At 43.6% G+C, this 21,374-nt stretch overlaps 1 protein-coding gene across 1 annotated transcript in view; it reads left to right on the top strand.

Moving 5' to 3' along the window:
- Positions 1-20,941, top strand: part of TMEM131 (transmembrane protein 131) — a 227,704-nt gene extending 206,763 nt beyond the window's left edge. The window contains exons 32-41 of the mRNA XM_025464690.3: positions 734-909; positions 4,835-4,962; positions 10,962-11,086; positions 11,283-11,432; positions 15,391-15,556; positions 16,718-16,839; positions 16,926-17,022; positions 17,799-17,896; positions 18,664-18,824; positions 19,866-20,941. Coding sequence (XP_025320475.3) covers positions 734-909; positions 4,835-4,962; positions 10,962-11,086; positions 11,283-11,432; positions 15,391-15,556; positions 16,718-16,839; positions 16,926-17,022; positions 17,799-17,896; positions 18,664-18,824; positions 19,866-20,150 — 1,508 coding nt within the window. The 3' untranslated portion in view covers positions 20,151-20,941. The remainder of the gene's footprint in view (positions 1-733; positions 910-4,834; positions 4,963-10,961; positions 11,087-11,282; positions 11,433-15,390; positions 15,557-16,717; positions 16,840-16,925; positions 17,023-17,798; positions 17,897-18,663; positions 18,825-19,865) is intronic.
- The last annotated feature ends 433 nt before the right edge of the window (positions 20,942-21,374 follow it).

Here is a 21,374-nt window from a genome sequence, read left to right on the forward strand (position 1 = left end):
AATAGTGGGCACTCAAATATGTCGTGGGTTGGTTTCTCATTTGTCTTAGGAACATCCACATCTTTTTAAAATACTAGGCTCTCTATAGCTCTGTTTCAGTCTGTCCATATAGAATATTCTCTGGTGTGTTCATGTGGTAGGCACTGCTCTGAAGGCTTTATGCAATTCCTCATTTCAACCCTATGAGGTGTTGTGTCTCCTAGCTTACAGATGGGAGGCCAAGACCACACATCTGGTTAGGGAGAGCCAGGATTTGGACTCTGCCACCATGGCTCTGCCACTGGACCTCTTAGCACCCCTCGGATGATGCACATGTGCTGCTCATCCTGTGTCCCTTTCAGGCTTCCATCTCCAAACAGATTTGAAAGGATCTCTGGTTTTCACTTCAGTGATTTTTCAAAGCTACTACATCATCCTCAGGGGTATAAAAAGTATTCTAAGACAGACGTAGATTTGTCAAAACTACTAAGTTTGCCAAAAATCATTGAACTGTACACTCAAAGTGCGTTTATCTTATTGTACATAAATTATGTCTCAATAAAACTGATTTTTACAAATATTCTAATCAAAAAGTCAAACATGATTTGGAAAGCTTTAATTAAAGAAAAAAGGTAGAGAAAGAAACCTTTGTTAATGAGAAAGAATCCAGTCTGTTGGAGAAAAGTTATAAGGGCCATATTCACTGAGCTATTTAAAAATCAAGAAGTTACTTTACTTTGATTCTCATCCCCAGGGAAAGGAAAACCTCTTCAGCGCAAGGTGAAACCACCTAAGAAGCAAGAGGAAAAGGAGAAGAAGGGAAAGGGAAAGCCACAGGAAGATGATCTAAAAGACTCCTTGGCTGATGACGACAGCTCCTCCACCACCACAGAGACCTCCAACCCAGACACAGAGCCTCTCCTCAAGGAGGTATCAACAAATGAGAGAAGAGAGTGTCTCTTGTAGTGCCCAAGACCCTGTCTCATAGACTGGGCTTTTTTGTTGTTGCTCAGTATTTTATTTCAGTTCAATTTGCCAACATATAGTATAACACCCAGTGCTCATCTCATCAAATGCTCTCCTTAGTACCCGTCGCCCAGTCACCGTCTCCCTCCCATCTTTCTCCCCTCCTGCAACCCTTTGTTTGTTTCCCAGAGTTAGGAGTCTCTCATGGTTTGTATTCTCCTCTCATTTTTCCCTGTTCAGTTTTCCTCCTTTCCCTATGGTCCCTTTCACTATTTCTTATATTCCACATATGAGTGAAACCATATGTAGATCAGGCTTTTTAATACAGAATGAACCTTTTATCCTTAACATAGGCACATGTTCTGGGGACTGCTTCTCCATGTGCACAGGTATGCCCAGTCACTGTCTTGCAGGAAGCAGTCACAACCCCCAGGATGGAGATCTTGATTGCTCCCAGGCAAGAACATTGGCAAGCATGTTGATCAAGTAAAATAGTTAGAGATTGCAAACACTGCTTGAAAGTTAGGGACTGTCTGGAATAGAAACTTCTCTGGCTCATGAAATTGGTTTCAAATTTTAAGTATCACAAGAGAATGAGAAGGAACTAGACCATTTTAATTATATTAGACTTTTCCTGTCTTTATCACTGCTGGTATGGCAGGCTTCAGTAGCAGCTCACTCCTTCCTCAGTTAGGGCAGTGACTATCCTGGAGAAGAAGGTGGCCAGGGAAAGACCCAAGGCTCTAGTGGTCACCCAGAACTGGGGACCCAGCTTAGTGCACATCACCACTTATCAAGAAAGCTGCCTCCCGAACATAAAGACTCCTAACTCTGGGAAACGAACTAGGGGTGGTGGAAGGGGAGGAGGGCGGGGGGTGGGGGTGAATGGGTGACGGGCACTGAGGGGGGCACTTGACGGGATGAGCACTGCGTGTTATTCTGTATGTTGGCAAATTGAACACCAATAAAAAATAAATTTATTATTAAAAAAAAAACTGCCTCCCTTCTCAAAGTCCTCAGCAATCAGGGTGGCCACCAGTGTCAAATAATACTGCAAAATGCCTGGTATTTAGTGGCATTAGGTAAATGGAAGGTAAAGTTACTTTTGGGAACAGGTCTGAGACTGTGAGTTATGAGTGCTATGCGGAAAAGTGAGGGCATAATTCTATTTTGACATTTTTATTTTTGGATAACTATATTCCAAATTTAATATGATCTTAATATAGCCTTTAATATTACAGGCCCAAATTTCTTTTTCAGTTTTAATCTAGTGACCTAAGGAATCATTTCTTAAAGATATCTAACAGTGTCATCTGCATATGTTAATTTTTTAATGAAATTTTTATGTGACTTATTTTTCTTGTCAACTCCATTTTCCTTTGCATCCTTCACATTTGGTTGGGTGCTCTGTCTGCCCTTGGTACGGTGCATAGTCCTGGAGTTCTGTACTATATTTTTTCTAACAGATTCCTTCGGAGAAGCAGAATACCATCTGCTCGTCTTCGAGTGGAATCCCAATGGGTTCAATGATACGAATAAGCATTTGGAAAGCACTTTCAGGGCAGGCTTTCTTCAGAGTGTTTCCTCACTTCCTTTCCTGCCCTTCCAGCTTTTCTCATAATGCTTCTCTCCAGCTGACCCCCATCTGCCACCATTCTCTGCACATACTGGCATAATTCTTTCCTCTATTCATTTCCTCCTGATCCTCCCATCTCCTTCCCCACCATTTGTTTCTTAGAGACACAGTGCCAACTCCGTGTGGCCTCCATGCCCACCATCCTCCCTTCTGATTGGTTTTTATTCCTCCTCCTCTTGCATATAGTTTATCTGTTTTTATTTCTTTTTGACTGATCTGTTTGTCAGTTGTGTTTTCTTCCTAACAGATAACAGACTTAATAGGTCACTTTCCCATAGATACCTTTTCCAACCTTCTACCTATTCATTCAAAAAGGAAGGCATATGTGGATTATTATACAGCCATTAAAAAGGATGAGCTCCTGCTGCTTATGACAGCATAGATGGAGTAGGTTATGCTAGATTTAAAAAGTCAAACTGAGAAAGACAACCACCTGTTTTCACATGTGTATAATCTAAAACACAAAACAAATGAGTAAACGAACAAAAAGCAGAATCATACCCACAAATACAGAGAACAAACTGGTGGTGACCAGAGGGAAAGAGATGGGGAGATGGGCAAAAATGGATGAGAGGGAATGGGAGATACAGGCTTCCAATTGTGGAATGAAAGAGTCACAGGGATGAAAGGCACAGCATAGGGAATATAGGCAATGATATCACAGTAGCATTGATTGGTGAGCAGTAGGAGCAACACAGGGTGAGCATAGCATAATGTATAGAGATGTGAATCACTATGTTGTACCTTGAAACTTAAGCAACATTTGTGTCAGCTATACTCAAAATCTTTTTTAATGAAAATAGATACTGAGCACTGGAGTGCCAGACGTTGTGCTTGGGAGACAGCTGAGGACAAAAAGGCATCTACTTGTCCTCAAAGAGTTCATGGTATACAAAGTCCTTGTTGAGTCAAGTGTTCAAGAAATACTTCTTGAATAACTCAGAATAGTCTTAAAAGGTGTGTGGGCAAGAGGGTGTTTTAGCCCTTTTTCTGGTTATTTACTCCTGACAGCTAAGTAGATTGACCTGACATGACTTATTAAAACCCGGGTTGCTTTAATGACCATAAATGAAGCTGGGTAGCTTCTCATTTACCTTGTGCCAGTAACTCCTCCCATACCCACAGCTGTGCCCTCTTGTTGAACATGTCCTTCCCCTGTCTGTCCCCCTGCTTAGTCTCAGGACATCCTTGCACACAGTGCTGCTCCAGCTATGTGTGATGAAGAACCAGGGTGTTTATTTCCAATCTGTCATATAGGTGGTTCTACCACACATGAGAAGTACACACCCATGCCACATGCAGTTCCCCAGTGAGGTCAGTAATACCTGAGTGGATCTTTGCCCTTTTTGGGAGACAGGCTCACTGGTCTCATGCTTGGATGCCACAACAGCAAGGAATTACTATAAACATGCGTAGGTGCGGTTTTGGTACTTACCCAGTCAAGGCCCAGAAACCGCAGTGGGCAGACCAGTGACACAGCATGGCTTTAAGGTGCAGCTCAGGTGTGGCCTTCTCAGTGTAGGCTCCACACTCAGGCCAGGTAAGACTCAGGCCCTCCTCTGCTCCGGTCATAGCCAGTGGACATTTAGTTCCACACCGGGGTACAAGTTCATCTCCAACCATCATATGCATCTCCCACCTGCTAGACTTCATAGTCCTCGAGGAAGGGCCCTGGACCCCCATTGCCTAGCACCAAGGGGGTAACTAGTAAGTTGAGTGAGTGAATGAATAACTAAGCCCCTCTCATTGAGGGTGAATGGTTAGCATTAAACCCACCATAACACATAATCACAGTGTCATTTGTGAATGCCTCATGAATAGGTGTGAACACTTAGTATTGCCTGCACTGTTTTCTTGCTCTGAATTTTACCTGTACTTAGGATTAGGAACATTCTCAGGACTGTATGATTTTATATTGTTTTCCAAGCTGACTTTTCTTATAAAAGAGCAAGGTTTTACCCCCCAGTGCTTAAAAATGAAGGCTATCAATATGCTGCTGCCACTGCCACCACCCACCCCAGGCAGTTACAAGTATAAATAAAATAATATTTGTTATAATTCAGGCTCACCGAAACTTAATAATCAAAGGCTAAAAAATTGACAGACCACAATAAAGATAGAAAGGAGTTTATTGTTTTTACACATAAAACATTTATCTGCTACATCTTTGGTTTTGTGTTTCTGCCTTCATGTAGGACTATGTCACTCATTTTTATTAATCCTTCTCAGCAATTAAGTGTACCTCTTTTACAGGATACAGAAAAGCAAAAGGGAAAACAAGCCATGCCTGAAAAACATGAAAATGAAATGTCTCAAGTGAAGCAAAAAAGCAAAAAACTCTTAAATGTTAAGAAAGAAATCCCAACAGATGTGAAACCCAGGTAAGAAAAATTCATGTATGTGGAGAAATAAGGTATACATAAGACATTACGGTGAAATTGGGTCATGTTTTTGTGGGTGGGTTGGTTATTATGGGGTTTCTGCAACAAAAGCCACGACTGCACTGTATTACTCTCAGGTTTTTTCTAATGCCAGTGTTGATAGGGGACCACATACTTCTGATGTCAGACATGTAAAAGGCAGAGTTAATGACTTGTTATGAAAATTTAGGTTAGTAATTTGTTCCCAGGCAGAGAGCCATTTCAGTTCTGTACAAAGGTGACCTTGATAGTTTAACTACAGGTAGGAGTATAACTTTTCTCAAAAAGAGCTATGATCTTTTCACTAACCCAGAGCTGCAATCGGATTCTAGAATTTCTAGAAATAATTTATTCTTACCTTAAAAATGTTCAGGGCAGGGGCACCTGGGTGGTTCAGTCAGTCAAGCTGACTCTCGATTTTAGCTCAGATCATGATTTCAGGGTCCTGGGATTGAGTCCCAAAATCAGACTCCTTGCCCAGCAGAAAGTCTGCTGGAGATTCTGTCTCTCCTTCTGCCCTTCCCCCTCTTTTCTATCTCTCTTTCATTTAAAAAAAAATGCTCGGGATAGATATCCCCTATCAGATAAGAATTAAGTAGGAAATAACTCCATTCTAGTCACCATGGAACAGGATTCTGGTGGACCCCACAGGGAAGGCTTGCTCCAGAACGTTTCTTCAAGTAAATGAAACGGTTGAATTATTGGGTCATTAACTAAGGCTACATCATACTTTCATTAAACCTTAGATCTCCCAAATAAGCTAATTTTAGTTTTAACAATGTTCATGCCCTTCATAGTTGATCAGCATAGAAGCTGACATTCACCTTGTGTGGTAAGTGAGCATTGACCTAGGAATTTGAAGAAATTGGGTATAAATTACTAAAGGAGAGCATTGTTATCATTAGACTTGGCCTTACATTTTTGGAAGGCCTATTAAATACTCTAATTCTGGGAATAATAGGTGAGCTTTCCAGAAATACCAAGAAACTAGACTCTTTCCCTAGATAGCTTAACTCAGGCATGGGCAGTCTCTTCCATAGAACCAGAAGCTAATAAGAAATTAGGTGTTAACTCTAGTAAAATGAAATCTCGTCCCTGAAGTTATGAAATAATACAGCATATGGCAGTCATTAATTACTAACAGAATATTTATACCTAAAATTCACTCATGTGCAGATTGTTATTTGAGTGATCCAGTCCCACAGTTTGTTGAAAATAGTCTGACCCAGCTGGAAGCAATGTCAAATGGAGTAATGGTTGACACACTTGGATCTCTCTTGAGAACAATCAACCTGCGGCACTAATTAGTGCTAACAACATTCTGGTACCCCAGGACAGGAATAATACTCTAATGATAGGGATTATTCTTCTAGACCTTTTTTAGACTTAGGTGATTGATCAGATATTTCTAAGATTATGAGGCTAAAAAATACAAATTATGAAACACCCTAGTTTTCATGGAGATCTTGTAAGAATAGACAATCATGCTGTAATTCTCACCACAAATTTAAAAACCAAGCTTCTAAAAATGATCAGAACAAAACATTCCATAGCTGATTTTTCCCAAATCTTCTTGATTAGCCTTGATGCCTGAGCTGTCAGACATAATTTTTTTAAACAGTTTGTACGTGTTAATTCTTACCTTCATCCCTCTTCCACTCTGACTTCTGTTATATTACAAATTTTTATGAAATTGACCATTAGCAGAAATACCATAGCAAAACCATTCCACGGGTGACTTTTGCCCATTCTGCACTATGTGTATTAGCCTTGATGCCTGAGCTCAGAGATATAGTATTTTTCATACAAATACAACATGTTAATTTTACCCTCATCCCTTTTCCTCTGACTTCTACTGTATTCTGATTTTTTTTATAAAACAAGTTGACTATTAGCAGATTTGATTTTGAAAATTTTATAAGAGATTTCACTTGCATGCCACTAACTTTGTAAAGATTTCAAGTTCTCTGGTAAAGAAAAGGCTACAGTAGCCATTTCTCTACTGGCTCTCTGTCAAGGGATGGTTACAAGGATAACTCATGACTTCCTGCTACATAGTTAAGAGAAAAATCATTACTAGCAAGACAGTTTAACGTTTCTGAATTAATCTTTTTAAATTGTCTTTTGTAACTGGAGAAATCCATATGCACCCTTACCCTTCTAATCTCCTTAATCTAATGTCTTCAAACTCACCAATCTTGTTTTACATTTTTCCAAACTCAAGGAAGTATTAAGTAATAAAAATATTAAGAGTCAGAATTCATTAGTTCATCACTTAAATATGGAGTTAAACAAAGACTGGGTTTGGTTTTTTTTTTTTTAATAACCAGAAATGTGGCCTCTCCAAATAGAGCCATTCCCTGTGTACACTGAGTTATGACAGTAAGGGTCTTGCTCTGTCACTCAGGTGAAATCACTGCCAGTCCTAATATCAATGATGCCCAAAACTCCTGTCACCTCAGAAGTACTGTCAGTATCTTACTCTGTGATTCTGCAATCTGAAAGGTATAGATGCACTCTTAAAAAGAGATACCATGGGATCCCTGTGTGGCGCAGCGGTTTAGCACCTGCCTTTGGCTCAGGGCATGATCCTGGAGACCCGGGATCAAATCCCACGTCGGGCTCCTGGTGCATGGAGCCTGCTTCTCCCTCTGCCTGTGTCTCTGCCTCTCTCTCTCTCTCTCTCTCTCTCTCTCTGTGACTATCATAAATAAATAAAAAATAAATTAAAAAAAATAACCAGTATCCAGATTTAAAAAAAAAAAGATACCATTAATAAGTCATATATGTATTATCACCTTCTTTTTAAAGCTTTATCTGATTGGGAATAAATGTTTCTTCTACATGTCAGTTAGCCAAAATGTTGTATTCTAATATTAATAAAATCTGTGGACTTAGTTCACATTTGCTTTATCAAAAATTAGTCTTTAAATACTGTCTTTAAATTACTGGAGTAAAAAAAATAAAAAAATAAAAAATAAATAAATTACTGGAGTATTATGTTAACTCTAAGCCAGAAGGCCATATCCTGAAAGGTTGAGGAATTTGAATTAGTGTTCTTATAAATAGGAGGGTGATAAACCCAGAGCAGTGTCATCATCTCTGCCACTGTAGCCACTTCCTACCATACTCCTACAAGTTTACCTCAAAAAATCATTTCCTGGGAGTGGGGAGCAAAGTGTTGCAATAGCAGAGACCTAGCCAATCCATCTTGGCCAGCTTCGACTCCATAGAAGGGAATCGGCCTGTAGACTTCCAGAAGACTGTATTTTAGGTCCAAGATGCCAGGGAATGAGAGTTCCATCTCAGGCACAGAAAGGACTCTGTGGAACTGGGCCTGGTTTAGGATAGCAACTATCCTTCTGTTTTCTTTATTTGTCAACATTTTACATGCTGTATGGCTTAAAGGTAATAATCTAAAATGAAGGGGGAGAAAAGTTTTCATAGAATAATTGGACTATCTACTATTCTGCTCTAACAGCGCATTCCACTCAGAGCCATGGGCGCCACATTTCACACACTGGCCTCCTGACCTGAGAGCACTGGGAAAGCTCTAGCCTTGGCTTTAGCTCTCTGCCTCCCCCTCCTTCCCCAGACGGGGGCATAGACTGCACATTACATGAGCAAAAATAAAGCCTGGCATCTGAAACTACCTTACACTTTTTCCCTTTTAGAAAGAATCATTTCAATTAAGTAGGCTCTTAACCTATTTTATTCAAAAGCCTTTAAAGAAGGTTTATTGATAAAGATCATCTAGCTTAATTTAGGCAAGTATGAATCAGCAAAAATAGGTATCTGGCACCTTTTTTTCTTAAAAGCCAACTAATTTTACAGTGGCATAGAGTTATGTTTGTATAAATAGCCCCCACCCCCACCCCCGTACTTATAAATGACTTAATTTAAAAATAACTTCCACACACCTACCTCTGCCACCACCACCAGAGGTGTCTGTTTCTGTTTCATGGGAGCCTTTGTTTTTTGGGTTTCTTTTTTAAGATGGAGTTTTTAAATAACACTGTCAGAAGTGGAAGGACATGGAAGATTTATAAAACTGTAGCATTAATATTCTTGCCCGTAAACAGTAAATTTTTTCACACTGGTTTGTTAACTTGCCAAAAATTCTACTTACTTGGGTTAACTGAGCCCTTTGGATTTTTGGTTGGCTCTTTTACTAATTCCAAATATAATACCTATTTATTTATTATAGAAAATTTGTAAAATACATAGAAACAAAAGAAAGAAAAGAAAATGACCTTTAACCTACTACCATATAAATATTTGTAAATAGCCTATGTTAAAATATATTTCTTTATATTATTAATAATATTTATATACTATCCTATAGTCTGGAAGGTTTGAAACATTCTGACCTTTGAGATCTAGTGTAGTATGGTGGGCTGTCCCTGTCCCAGAACCTAGCAAACACTGGCTGCCTTCTAGGAGTGAGAAGTGGAGTAGCAAGGTAGGAAGGTAATGCCGTGCATGAAGAAAGAACCTGAAGGATAGGCTGGGGGAAGCCAGAGGGGTGTGTTGGATTCACACACCTGGGGCTTGGGGACAGAATAGGAAGTACCCTAAGGTAGAAAATGCCAGAGACACACCCACTTTAGAATATCTACATCAGCCAGTAAACTTTGTCAGATTTTTAATGAAAAGCAAGCTATCAGCTCAGCCTTGAACTGACAGCTTTCTGGCCATCACCAGGAGAAGGTAGAGATCACTGATGATTTTTGGAAGAATTCTCATAAGAGGCCCCTGGGTTCTCTCAGCTATGTCTCAGCCTTCTCGGGAAAATGCCCTTCTATGGACCACGTTAGCTTAGCTTCCATCAGGGGCCTTCCGAAGCCTATGACTTGATCTTGGTGGGCATTACAGAAACAATTTTGTAAAGAATATCTTTATTCTTCCAGATAGTTACATTGCTCACACTGCTACCTCCTATAAGGTCATCTACCCATTTCTCCTAGAGATTGCTTCTCTTCCAGTGAATTTTTTTTTAAAGATTTTATTTATTTATTCATGAAAGACAGATTGAGACGGGAGAAGCAGGCTCCCTATAGAGAGCCTGATGTGGGACTTGATCCCAGGACCCAGAGATCACACCCTGAGCTGAAGGCAGATGCTCAACCACTGAGCCACCCAGGCGTTCCTCTCCCAGGCAATGTTAACATTTTCTTCAGCAGGCTACGGAAACTTAAAATACCCCAGCATGCCTCCCATTTTGCCTTGGACAGAAAGGTCAGAGCCAATTCTCTTCATACATGTTTATTATGTTAGGCTAACCTCTAAATCTTTTAGAATCATGTGCACTCTAAATAAATAAAAAAGAATACTTAAATTTTTTGCTCAGGGTTAACCTTGAGTTCAAGAATAAAGAAGAAAATCCTTTTCTCCCTACTCACCCTAGAACTTAGGCAAATCCCTTACTTAATCCTGCTGCTCTGCAGTAGGCTAGTGAATTTTCATAGGTGACCCAGGATCTTAGCCCTGCTTCATTTCATGGTTTCTATGAGAAACATGTGCAGACCCTTTGACATTTTAAGTCTGAGACCTTTCAGAATCTCCACATTCAGGAATCCTGCTAGTAGTCCAAATGCTGGGAGAGACTCCTTAACAAGCAAAATGACTGTATTTAGCATCCCCCAAAACAGCAAGTCTGTGCTAAAGGTTTTACATATTATGTGAGGTTGTGGGTACTCTAACTCATTCTATATTATCAAATAATGGACTTCCATTCATTGTAGCAAAGGATAAATCTGCAAGTGCTGTGTGTCTCCTGAACAGTCTTAGAAACATTTGGAAAGCAGCAGTGTTAAATTAGGACCATGACTACATAGTGCCTGAGGAGGCCAGATTAGAGAAACATATACAGTGAAAATTGTAGCATCATCAATGACTTCTACTCTCTACTCCAAAACGAAGGCATACATCTGAATTTTCCACCCGTGATTGTCTTCCAGTTCTTTAGAGCTCCCTTATACCCCCCCATTGGAAAGTAAACAGCGCAGAAATCTCCCTACCAAGATTCCTCTTCCAACTGCATTGACAAGTGGATCCAAATCACGAAATTCCCAGAAAACAAAAGGTATTTTCATTTGACTGTACAGATATTTCCATGATTCGTTGTATTAGTAACTAGTAGTTGTAAGTTACCAGTAATCAATTAGTAGCTATAAGAAGCTGCAGTGGTGTTCTCATCCTCATTAGGAGGTTCATTGAGACAAGACCTGAAAGGAATTATCCTCCATTAATGATTTTTTTTTCTCCCGATTTTTGTGCAGGTACAACTAAGTTAGTGGATAACAGGCCACCTGTCCTAGCAAAATTCCTCCCCAATAGTCAAGAACTAGGCAACACCAGTAGCTCAGAGGGTGAAAAAGACTCTCCACCACCAGAATGGGATTCCGTGCCAGTTCACAAACCCGGCAGCTGTAAGTATGGGGATTTAGAAACCACGTTGCCCTACTCTGGGCAGAAAAACCCCACAGGGTGTGTTGCTTTGAAAGGAGGCCTGGCATCTGCAGTCTGCTGGAAGCTACTTCTACCAGCCAGCCAAAGCCCATTGTTCTGCCCTTTGTGAAACTGTCATCATTTTTTTGGCCTTTTTGAGAGTGTTTACACCAGAGAAAACAGTAGACAGTTCACACGAGGGCTCTTTATCCAGAGGTGGTAAACCACACCACTTCCCAGTATACAAAATGGAAAGATCTGTCTGGAGCACTGAATCATCCAAAGAAATACTTCTTTATGAAACTGTAGCCATTATTAGTTCCTCATACATTTACAGTGTAATAATTTTGTAAAAATTCAATCTTCCTTCAACTTGACACATCTTTTACATAAACAGCCTATGTGAGGGTTTCATTATTTTACTCACTAGGTTCTTGATCTTGTTTGTCAAACTTGGCCTACCATAAATCATGACAGTAGCACAGGCTACTAAAATAAGATAGAGGTCCTCATCCTAGATACTTAGGACCCAAAATAGAAGATAACAGAGACAACCCAAGGGAGGGGCCTAATTATAGGGATTTAGGGTCAAGAGTGGACCAGCTTGAGGACTGATTCATGTGTTTAGAGTGAATTCACACTTAGTTTGTGCCAGAGGGAAAATCGAGGTTGAACAACAAGATTGTTTGGGGTCAAGGGGGATTTAAATGAAAGAGTGGGTGATGGAAGCCCTCAGTGAGTTGAATGAGAAAAAGAACTTGAAAACCCAAGTGCAGTATACATTAAGCATGGTGCCTTTTACATATTCACTTATATAAATACACAGTGGACAGAGGTGCTGTGTTAAAATCTGTAGCCCCCTAATTGCTAGGAGATGTCCTGGCACTTTTAATACTATTTTTTGCCTGGGGTTGAGGTATAAACCTAAATCCCTGATCATTCAAGAGGTCTTGAACAAATCTCCCAGTAGTCCCTGTGTCCAGGCTGAATGCTTTTTGTTAGATTCCCCTCTGAGGTTTCAACTGGACGCTGGTCCTTGGCTTCTACTTTGATTTGGGCAGTTACACATTAAACAGACATCACCTCCATGGTGGGAGGTTTCCCGCACTGGGAATACAGTGTTCCCAGGGAGTGAGTTTCATAGAGTTGTTTGCAACCCAGTGATGTGAACATAAGCTCTGCTGGTGTGAGTAATACAATACATGGTGCAGGAAAGAAGGGTCATGGCCTCGTCACAGCCTTCAAGACAAGAGAGCTGGCTGTGACGGTGTTACCACCAAGTGGTTCCTGAGGAGCATCACTCCTTTGGGATAGAGGAGAAAAAGATGACCAGATCCAACCCCATGTGAGTTTGGCTCCACACCTCAGGAGGGGAGAAATGTGAGAAATGCTAGACAAATGGTCTGGAGAAGAAAATGTTTGAAAAACACAGTGCTGTGGGCCTCTGTTTCCTCCCCAGGCCCATCCAGGAAGGCCAACTGATGCCTACCAAGAGAGCTCAGTGCCTCAGGGCAGAGCTCCCTATCATACAGCTGAATGGCTTTGCCACTGGAAAAAGTGTATACTCACTCCAAGGCCCACCTCTGCATAATTATTTTGTGTTCAGCCAAGGAATACCTTACCTTGATCCCACAACCTATAACCTCTCTGCTCTCTCCACCAACCTTACTCAAAAGTTCTAGCAGGGCTTCATTATATACACATTATTGCTACATGAACCATTAAGAACCAAGACTGATTCTAATTCACTTCCCCTACCCTGCTTTCTCATCTTTTCTCCCTCTTCCACCCTTTGCTGATAATGGATCTGGCTGAGACCTAGCCTCCAAACCCTGTTAGTACCACTTCACTTTCTAGGCTTCCCAGCAGGTTAAAGCATCTTCCATTCAAGGCTGTGCCAAGCCCACACCTCACTGGGAATCCATGTATAGAGATCTCTCTACCCTCAGGCAGCACCCCTTATAGCATGGTATCCTGTATCCATTGGAGATACTGAGAAAATTATCCTGGAACAATGTCATGACTTTAAAAGACAACAAATCCGAGGGGTTACTGAAAGGCAAATAGAAAGCCACAGAGGAAGTATATTGAGTCAACAAGTTCTCTAATTGCACATGCCCTGTGCTATTCTTGATCACCTCCTACCTTTCCCCCAATCTCTCTTCCTTCTTCAAACATTAGTCCATAAGGTCTTTTTCTGACTTTTCTTAACTTCTCCTGTTTTGTTCCAACATTTATTAAGTGCTCTGCAGTTACTGGCCCAGTGAAACACATCCCACTAAAGGGCAGTTGTGAGGGGATGCCATGCACTCTCCCCCAGGCTGAGCACTGGGGCCTACAAGCACACATGAGACAGCATGTGGCCTGTTCCACTGTGGACAGTTCCTAACTCACTTCTTGAGGACTGGGGGAAGATCAGAAATGGTGACATACAAGAGGGGCTAGGGAAGGATCAGGACAGTTGTACAAATAACGACCCTACATGTAGAAGTGATACCAGACCGTCACACTGTGCTGTGGTGGCTTCCAAGGCAGGCAAAAAGGTGGATAGCTTTGAGCAGGACCCGTACAGGAGATGGCATTTGAGATGGGCCCTGAGCACAGGCAGCAAGTCCACAGACAACAGAGCATGTAAGGAAGGGATTATCCACATAATGAGGTGTGAGAATTGTGGAGTGAAGACAAGGACAGTGAATAAGGTGCCAGTACACTGAGGAAAGTCAGAATCCTGGGGTAGGTACAAGATGGCACTGAGGATGGCGAATGAACAGATAGCCTGGGCTTCAACAGGAAGGGTGTTAAGTATGACTGTGCCATAACTGATGCCTTGACATAACCGGGGAACATGCAGCTTTATCCAGGGTCTGAGCGAGAATCAGATTGGGGTTTGGGGAGAATCACTGGGAGTTTGGGGAGAATCACTGGTGTGGGAGAGAATCACAACGGAAGTGGAAACACCGTGCCAAGCAGGCTTCAGTTCTGGAAGTGAAACAGACCCTTCACAGAAAATGAGAGTAGAGCAGACCATCTTCACTGTAGACGGGGCTGGCATGGGGCACGAAGGGCCATCAGGAGGGGATAAGATGGAAATGTGCCAGGGCGGAAGAGCAAGCTGTGTTGGGCCGGGATGAGAAATGAGGGAGACAAGGCGAGGCAGGTGGGCCAGGATAACTGGGTAGATGTGCCACCTCACACACCAGGAGCCCATGGAGACTGAATTTGCAGAAACCAGAGCCCCTCCTTTGCACAAACTCTTGTATCGCAGTAGCCGGAGCAGGATGCCACCATGCTGCACATGGTAGACATTCAAGAGGATGCCGTTTTCTTAAAGAGATCATATGTGTTTCCTTTTAGTGAGTGCAAAACAAATATTTCACGACAGAAGTTTTTTCTGTTTTAAAACTTTCAAACACCTGTGTACACATTACCCTGCAGGGCAGCAGGACTCTCCTAGGAGCTTGGATCCTTGGAAAACAGCCTGGGGGTGGCAGCGCACCAGGGGTGCCCATGCCGTGCAGGGTAGGGTCTCATTGTAGGACTCGGGGGCGTTTCGCCTGCCACCCTGCACCTGCTGCAGGTATGAGCCTGGGTGGAAGGACAGAGACTCTTTCCAGTTCCAAGCAGTGACATCACCTGGCTGTCCCTGAAGGACCTGGAAAAGCCGCCTTTGCAGCCTGAGGTGGGAGGAGCAGTCCAGGAGGGTCCTGTAGAGCACTGAGCAGAGAGCAGTCACACTGGGGACTCGGAAAGCCTCAGAGTGCAGAGACACACAGGACTTCCCTTTTTCCTTTCAAACCTTTAAACAGAAGACATGTAAAAGCTTTTGGTTTTTTTTATAGAAGCCCTTGAGTTCTGAATTGTATCAGAACATCAAAAGTAACTAATTTCAAAAGTAAAAATCAAAATGCTACATTGAGACCCTTTATTTTTCATTTCCAGCTACGGACAGTCTTTATAAACTTTCTCTGCAAACCCTCAACGCAGACATTTTCTTAAAACAACGTCAGACCTCACCGACACCTGCCTCTCCCTCTCCCCCCGCTGCTCCTTGCCCGTTCTCGGCCCGGGGCAGCTACAGCAGCATCGTCAACAGCAGCTCCAGCAGGTGGGTCCCTGGCTGCTCCCCACTCTTGAGATGACTAAGCTCTGTAAATGCTTGTGCCCTCCGAGTGGAAACGCTCAGTGGTCACAGCCTGCTGCCCTGGCTTGCCTCTCGTGTCTGTCCTCTGCAGTGTTCTGCCCTTTGCAGGGGGAGGGGGGGAGTGTGCAGTGTCCCATCCCAGCAGTGCATCATTTAACTTCGTAGAATTACATTCTAAATCAAGAGTCAGTAAGCATCCTAAGTAGTAAATGAAGATCTTCAGATGCCTTGTGTATTGAGGAAGTGGCTTTACAGGACATTTATTTTGACCTTCTGGCAGTGGAGCCGAGCGGTTACAAGGGCAGGGTCTGGTGCGAGACTGGCTGCCGCCAGAGGGGCTGCAGGAGGTGCCGTGCACATAGGAGGCTGCGACCACCCCTTGACTGTGCTCCTTGCTCCTCCCTGGAGACCCAGAGCCCCCACTGTGTTTGCCTAACTCAGTGTAACAATAACCTCAGTGGGAGAGAGGAGCCTGGAAGGAGTTCCATCAGCACTATATGTCCGCCCCAGCGAGCCCGGCTCAGGTGCCATCACCCTCCCTGCTTTTGCACTGGGGAACCACTGGCCTGAACCCACAGCAAGCCTGCCCAGTGTTTCTCTCTTGCCAAAGAGGCAGTGAGGACTGAGCCGGGGGCAGGCTGCCCTGCTCAGGGCCCTTACCGAACCAGGCACCATACCAGGTCCTGACTAGTACTATAGTACTGGACAGGAGCCTTCAGCCCTGTCACCTGTTGTTGCCCACCAGCGAGCCCTTATTGTCCTCCTCGGCCCATGACTGGTGGCTCCCTATCTAGTGTTCTCTAAAATGAGAGCAGCCTTTCTAGTTGCTCATCCCTGCCCTTCTATTTTCACACCTTTCCCTGAAGTACCTTACGTCCTCTGAGACTGATGGCACAGTCTTGGGTCTGGGAACATTTTACATGAGGCCAAGCCATGCTCTGGGGGCTGCCCTGGGCTGTTTCCAGGTTCCCATCCAAACCTGGGCCCAGCCACAGTGAGGGTACTGTGTGGGCTCCACCCTGTGGCAGCCACACCACCTAAGACAATTGCCCGCCCCCCCCCCCCCCATGGGCCTCCACCATGGACTACGGAGGAATGACCCTTCTCTCTGCCTCTTCCTTCAAGTGACCCTAAAACCAAGCAGCCAAATGGAAGCAAACACAAATTGACAAAAGCAGCCTCACTCCCTGGCAAGAATGGCAACCCCACTTTTGCTGCAGTCACAGCCGGCTACGACAAAAGCCCAGGTGAGTGGCTTGCTGTCAGACCTTTCACAGCTGGGCTTCGGGCATGGTGGAATTGTCTTTCATTGATTCAGAGTCCATTGTTACAGGTGGGAATGGCTTTGCTAAAGTTTCTTCAAACAAAACAGATTTTTCCAGCAGCCTTGGCATTTCACACACTCCTGTCGACAGCGATGGCTCAGACAGGTACAGTAGACCATTCTTAATCAAAAGAAAAATAAAAGTCAAGGTTAGGTTCTTCCATCCATAGGCGTATTTCCCCTAGATTAGAAGTAGGCCATCAAAGTGGTCGGTGCCTCTAGGAACTCTTATCTTTGGGGTGGAAGCAGAAAGCCTGGTTGCTGTGCTTCTACTGGTTGGCTTCCCCAACAGAGGGGCAGGTGTGTTTTCATCCTTCTTCATTAGCATGGTCTGTCATAAGAAAAGATGTGATCTGATAATTCGCGATAGGGAACAAAATGTGATTGAGAAGGAAATTATAGTACTAGACAGTGTATAGTAAATTAATTGGAGGCGACACTTTCCTGACCCAAGCAACCCTCCCAGGCATACATGCACTTATTGCCTCGGTTCATTTTCCCAGATAAATAACAGTAAAGGTTGTTAGTACAGCACCAATTTTACCTACCTTGTACTAAAAGGAATGAGTCCTAGATTTGAAGTTTTTAAATAAATCTTCCATTACCAAAAAATAAACATAAGAGAAAAACCATACCTGTTCTCTCTGCAAAACACTTGCTTTGAACCAGGCTTGCAGCTTCCGGGAGGCTAGGAGCGCAGGACCTCTCTGTGCCTGAATCCTGTGTAGCAGAGAAGCCATGTTCAGTTCTGCCTTTGTCTTTAATATCTGAGTGCCCCCAGTTGAAGCAGCGCCTGCTGTTTCTGAAGCCATGCGTAACAGGCCTGTTCCCACTAACCATTATACATCTCTGTGTGTTGCATTTTCCTCCTGTAACATCCAGCTCGGGTTTGTGGAGTCCCGCCAGCAACCCCAGCAGCCCTGACTTCACACCCCTCAATTCGTTCTCGGCCTTTGGAAATTCTTTTAACCTAACTGGTGGTGAGTGTTTAACACTAGACCTACACTAATAAGCCTGTGGACAAAGAAGGAAGGAAGATGAGGCCTAGTTTTGTGTGTGGAGAAACGCATGAAATAGGAAAGCCCGTCATTTAGCAGGCGTTTCCCAGGTGCGTCTCCTTGTCCTTGGAGTCCAGCACCAAGAGACCGGATGTATGCAGGCTGACTCTAGGGCAGCTGCCTGCTGCTCTCCCAGTCAGGTGCTCGGGAGCCCAGGCCTCCTCAGCCCCTGGGACAGTGGTCCATGAAGAGCGAGGCCCAGCAAGAAGCTGTCAGAAGGGTCTCCTCCCCCCTTCCCCCACCCGTTACCAGCCCAGGGGTCTGTTGGAGCCAGCTCAGGGCCGTGAGTGCCGGTTGGTTTGTGTTCCCCAGCATTTATTTAAGAACTTGAGAAAGCCTTCTGTGTCTGAGAGATTACTCCAGGCCATGCTGGGCTCCTTACTTGGTGTCTGGAATTAGAGGCAATAATGTGAACTTTGCATTAGATGCAGTCATGTCAAAGCTGGGGTGTTTGCACTTGATGCCATTCAGTGATGGGACGGGTAAAGAGCTCAGATTGGGTGCCGCGTGCTTGGGTTCCGGGGACTGCCCCGGTGCCCCATTCCCCCAGGGTGTGGTGGGCTGATAGGCCAGGTGGGAGGCTCCGAGTGAGCAGTGGGGCCCAGGCGCCTCCGAGTGAATGCCCCGTTTTGTCCTAGGTGAGTGAACGTGGCACAGTAATACAGACTTGATGGTTTCCTCCCTTGCAGAGGTTTTCAGCAAACTCGGGTTATCTCGGTCATGCAATCAGGCCTCCCAAAGAGGCTGGAACGAGTTTAGCAGTGGCCCTTCCTACCTTTGGGACTCCCCAGCAACGGATCCCAGCCCTTCCTGGCCAGGCAGTTCCAGTTCCCCGACCCACACGGCCACAGTGAGTACTCAGGCCTTGGCCTCTCCTGCTCCCTCATCATTACTGCTGGTTTTGTCGCTGTTACTCAGGCGACACTGACGCTGTTATATAAAGACCAGACGGCAGTGTGGAAGGTGAAGGCTAGTTCCTTTAGGGTCCCCATTGCTGGGTCTTCGTATTCTTCCAGAGTGACCCATCCCTAGTCCTCAGAGCTATTACAGTCCAGAAATTAGAGGAAGAACAAGTGAGCACCTGTGGCTGTGTCTCCTAGTTGAGGAGTCATCAGCCTCTTCCCAGCCTGCGAATCAGCCTGCACATGAGGCTGGGAGCCAGACGGCACTGACAGTGGGCTTCAGCCTCTCTGTCCTGTGGCCCCTTGGGCCCCCAAGAGCCAGCTGCTAGAAGGTTGCATTGAGTTTGCTTCTGGGAAACAACTCTGTCTTAGCTTGAGCTTTTCCAGTGTACCTTTGTTTGGTTTTCAGCTAAATTTTTCTGTAAAGATCATGTTCCAAAAAAGTATTCTTACCAAGATAATTACTGGTTTCAGCTCTCACCCCACTGTGATTCCTTCTGCATTCTCAGGAAAACTAAATTAGGCAGGCAGGGTTGAAAGCAGATATTTTACCTTCATATATTTCAAAGCTTGTCATCACTTGAAGTCATTCTGGCTTCAGTTTTAAAGAATGGTTAAGATGCTTCTAAAGCAGGGGTCAGTAAATACTGTAGGCTTTGCTGACCATACATTGCTGCTTTGCATCTGGTCACCTCTGCCACAGTAGCAAGAAGTAGCCAGACGGCACATCAGCAAGCTGCTGCAGCGTGTTCTAGCAAACCTTTTATTTGCAGAAACAGGCAGGGCTGGATCGGGCCCACTGACTGTAGTTTGTCAACTCTTCCTTAAGTTATCAGACCTGTCTGCTCAGACTCTGAGATGGCTGTATGTGAAAAACATTTGTTTCAAAGTAAGGTGAAAGAAACTATGGCCCAGCCCTGATTTGTAGCATAAGCTTCGCCAGCGTTGCCACCTGCCTGCTCCATGCTGTGTATTTTCTGTCTTGTCAGTCGATCCTTGGCAACACCAGCAGCTTGTGGACCAGCACTCCGTTCAGCAGCTCGATCTGGTCCAGCAACCTGAACAGTACCCTGCCCTTCACCACTCCAGCCAGCACGCTGCCCAGCATTGGCCTCATGGGCACAGAGAACTCCTCTGCTTCCCATGCTCCCTCCACCTCTGGCCCAGCCGACGATTTGGGGCAGACCTACAACCCATGGCGGATATGGAGCCCCACAATCGGAAGAAGAAGCTCTGATCCTTGGTCTAATTCACACTTCCCTCATGAGAATTGAAATTAGGCAAAAAAAAAAACAAAACCACAAAGTGGGGGCCCTTCATCTAGATCATGATATGCCAGTTTTGAGACCTCTTTTTAAGGCTGTTACTGCTGTAGCTTCCCACTCCCCACCCTCCTCATCTTTGCAAAACAGATTCAAGCAGGGCAGGCTTGTACCACTCGCTTCTTTCAGATCTTTCTTGCAATTATGAGAATACGAGATTTGCTGTTGTGCTTTTAGGGAAAAGTCTGGACTCAGCCACAAACTCTAATAAGACCTGTACATCTGAAAAACCTTAACTGCTATCAAGTTTCCACCACCTGTCTTCTTCCATCCTTTATTTATCTGTATGAACACAAATTTGACATTTACAGCTAAGGAAATAATTTGAGTTGATTCAGAAGTCCTGGCATGTGACAATTTTATTAAATTACCAAGTTTGGTTTTTAATAATTTCGCAATATTATGCACCAAGATCTAATTTTAAAAATGTATGAGGACTTTGTGCTGAAAAATACAGAGTATTTTTTTAAAATAAGGCTGTCTTGGTTTAAAAGCAGATTACAGAAATGTAAGTCAACTTTAAGAACAGTGAATGAATGTAAAAACATTCGGTTGAGACCATATGCATTTTCTGTGCTGTTTGTACTTGAGGTATGTACCATTTGTATACCTGAATTTATTTTAAAGATAAACTGAAATGCACATAGCCAAGTCTTGGGATACAAGATTGAATGTGTATTTCTTAAAAATACAACTTTGTGTTGTACTTTGAAATAAATGATGCTTTTTTCAAAAGCCTTGAATAGTTGTGTGTCCCTTCTTTATGGCAAGATGAATTTACTTGGATCCTCTCACCCCAAAATATATCATTCTATCATTGCCTGTGCAGTTTGATTTATCGTAGCTGGAACCTCCTGTGGTCTAACTAAATTCCATGTCTTTCCATGGTGGTCACCAAAGGTCCTTGAGAGAAAACAATTGACATGCCTAAAATGTATTCGTTTAAACAGAAGTGTGTTGACTCTTTCCCAATTTTAAAATACCCACAAATCCTAATGGCACCTGTAGAAATAACACATACCAGGCAAGTTGGGTATGCCAAAATGCATCAACTTGGTTTAATCTTTCAGAAAGTCTTACCTGCTCCAATTTGCTTTTCTCTCCCACCTGCTTATTTGCAGTCTATTTTAAAGCCAGCCTCTGAACACTCAGCCTTGCTGGGTAACCAGGAGATGC

Source organism: Canis lupus, chromosome 10 (assembly GCF_003254725.2).
Source record: "Canis lupus dingo isolate Sandy chromosome 10, ASM325472v2, whole genome shotgun sequence".
In the NCBI taxonomy this organism is placed as follows: domain Eukaryota; kingdom Metazoa; phylum Chordata; class Mammalia; order Carnivora; family Canidae; genus Canis; species Canis lupus.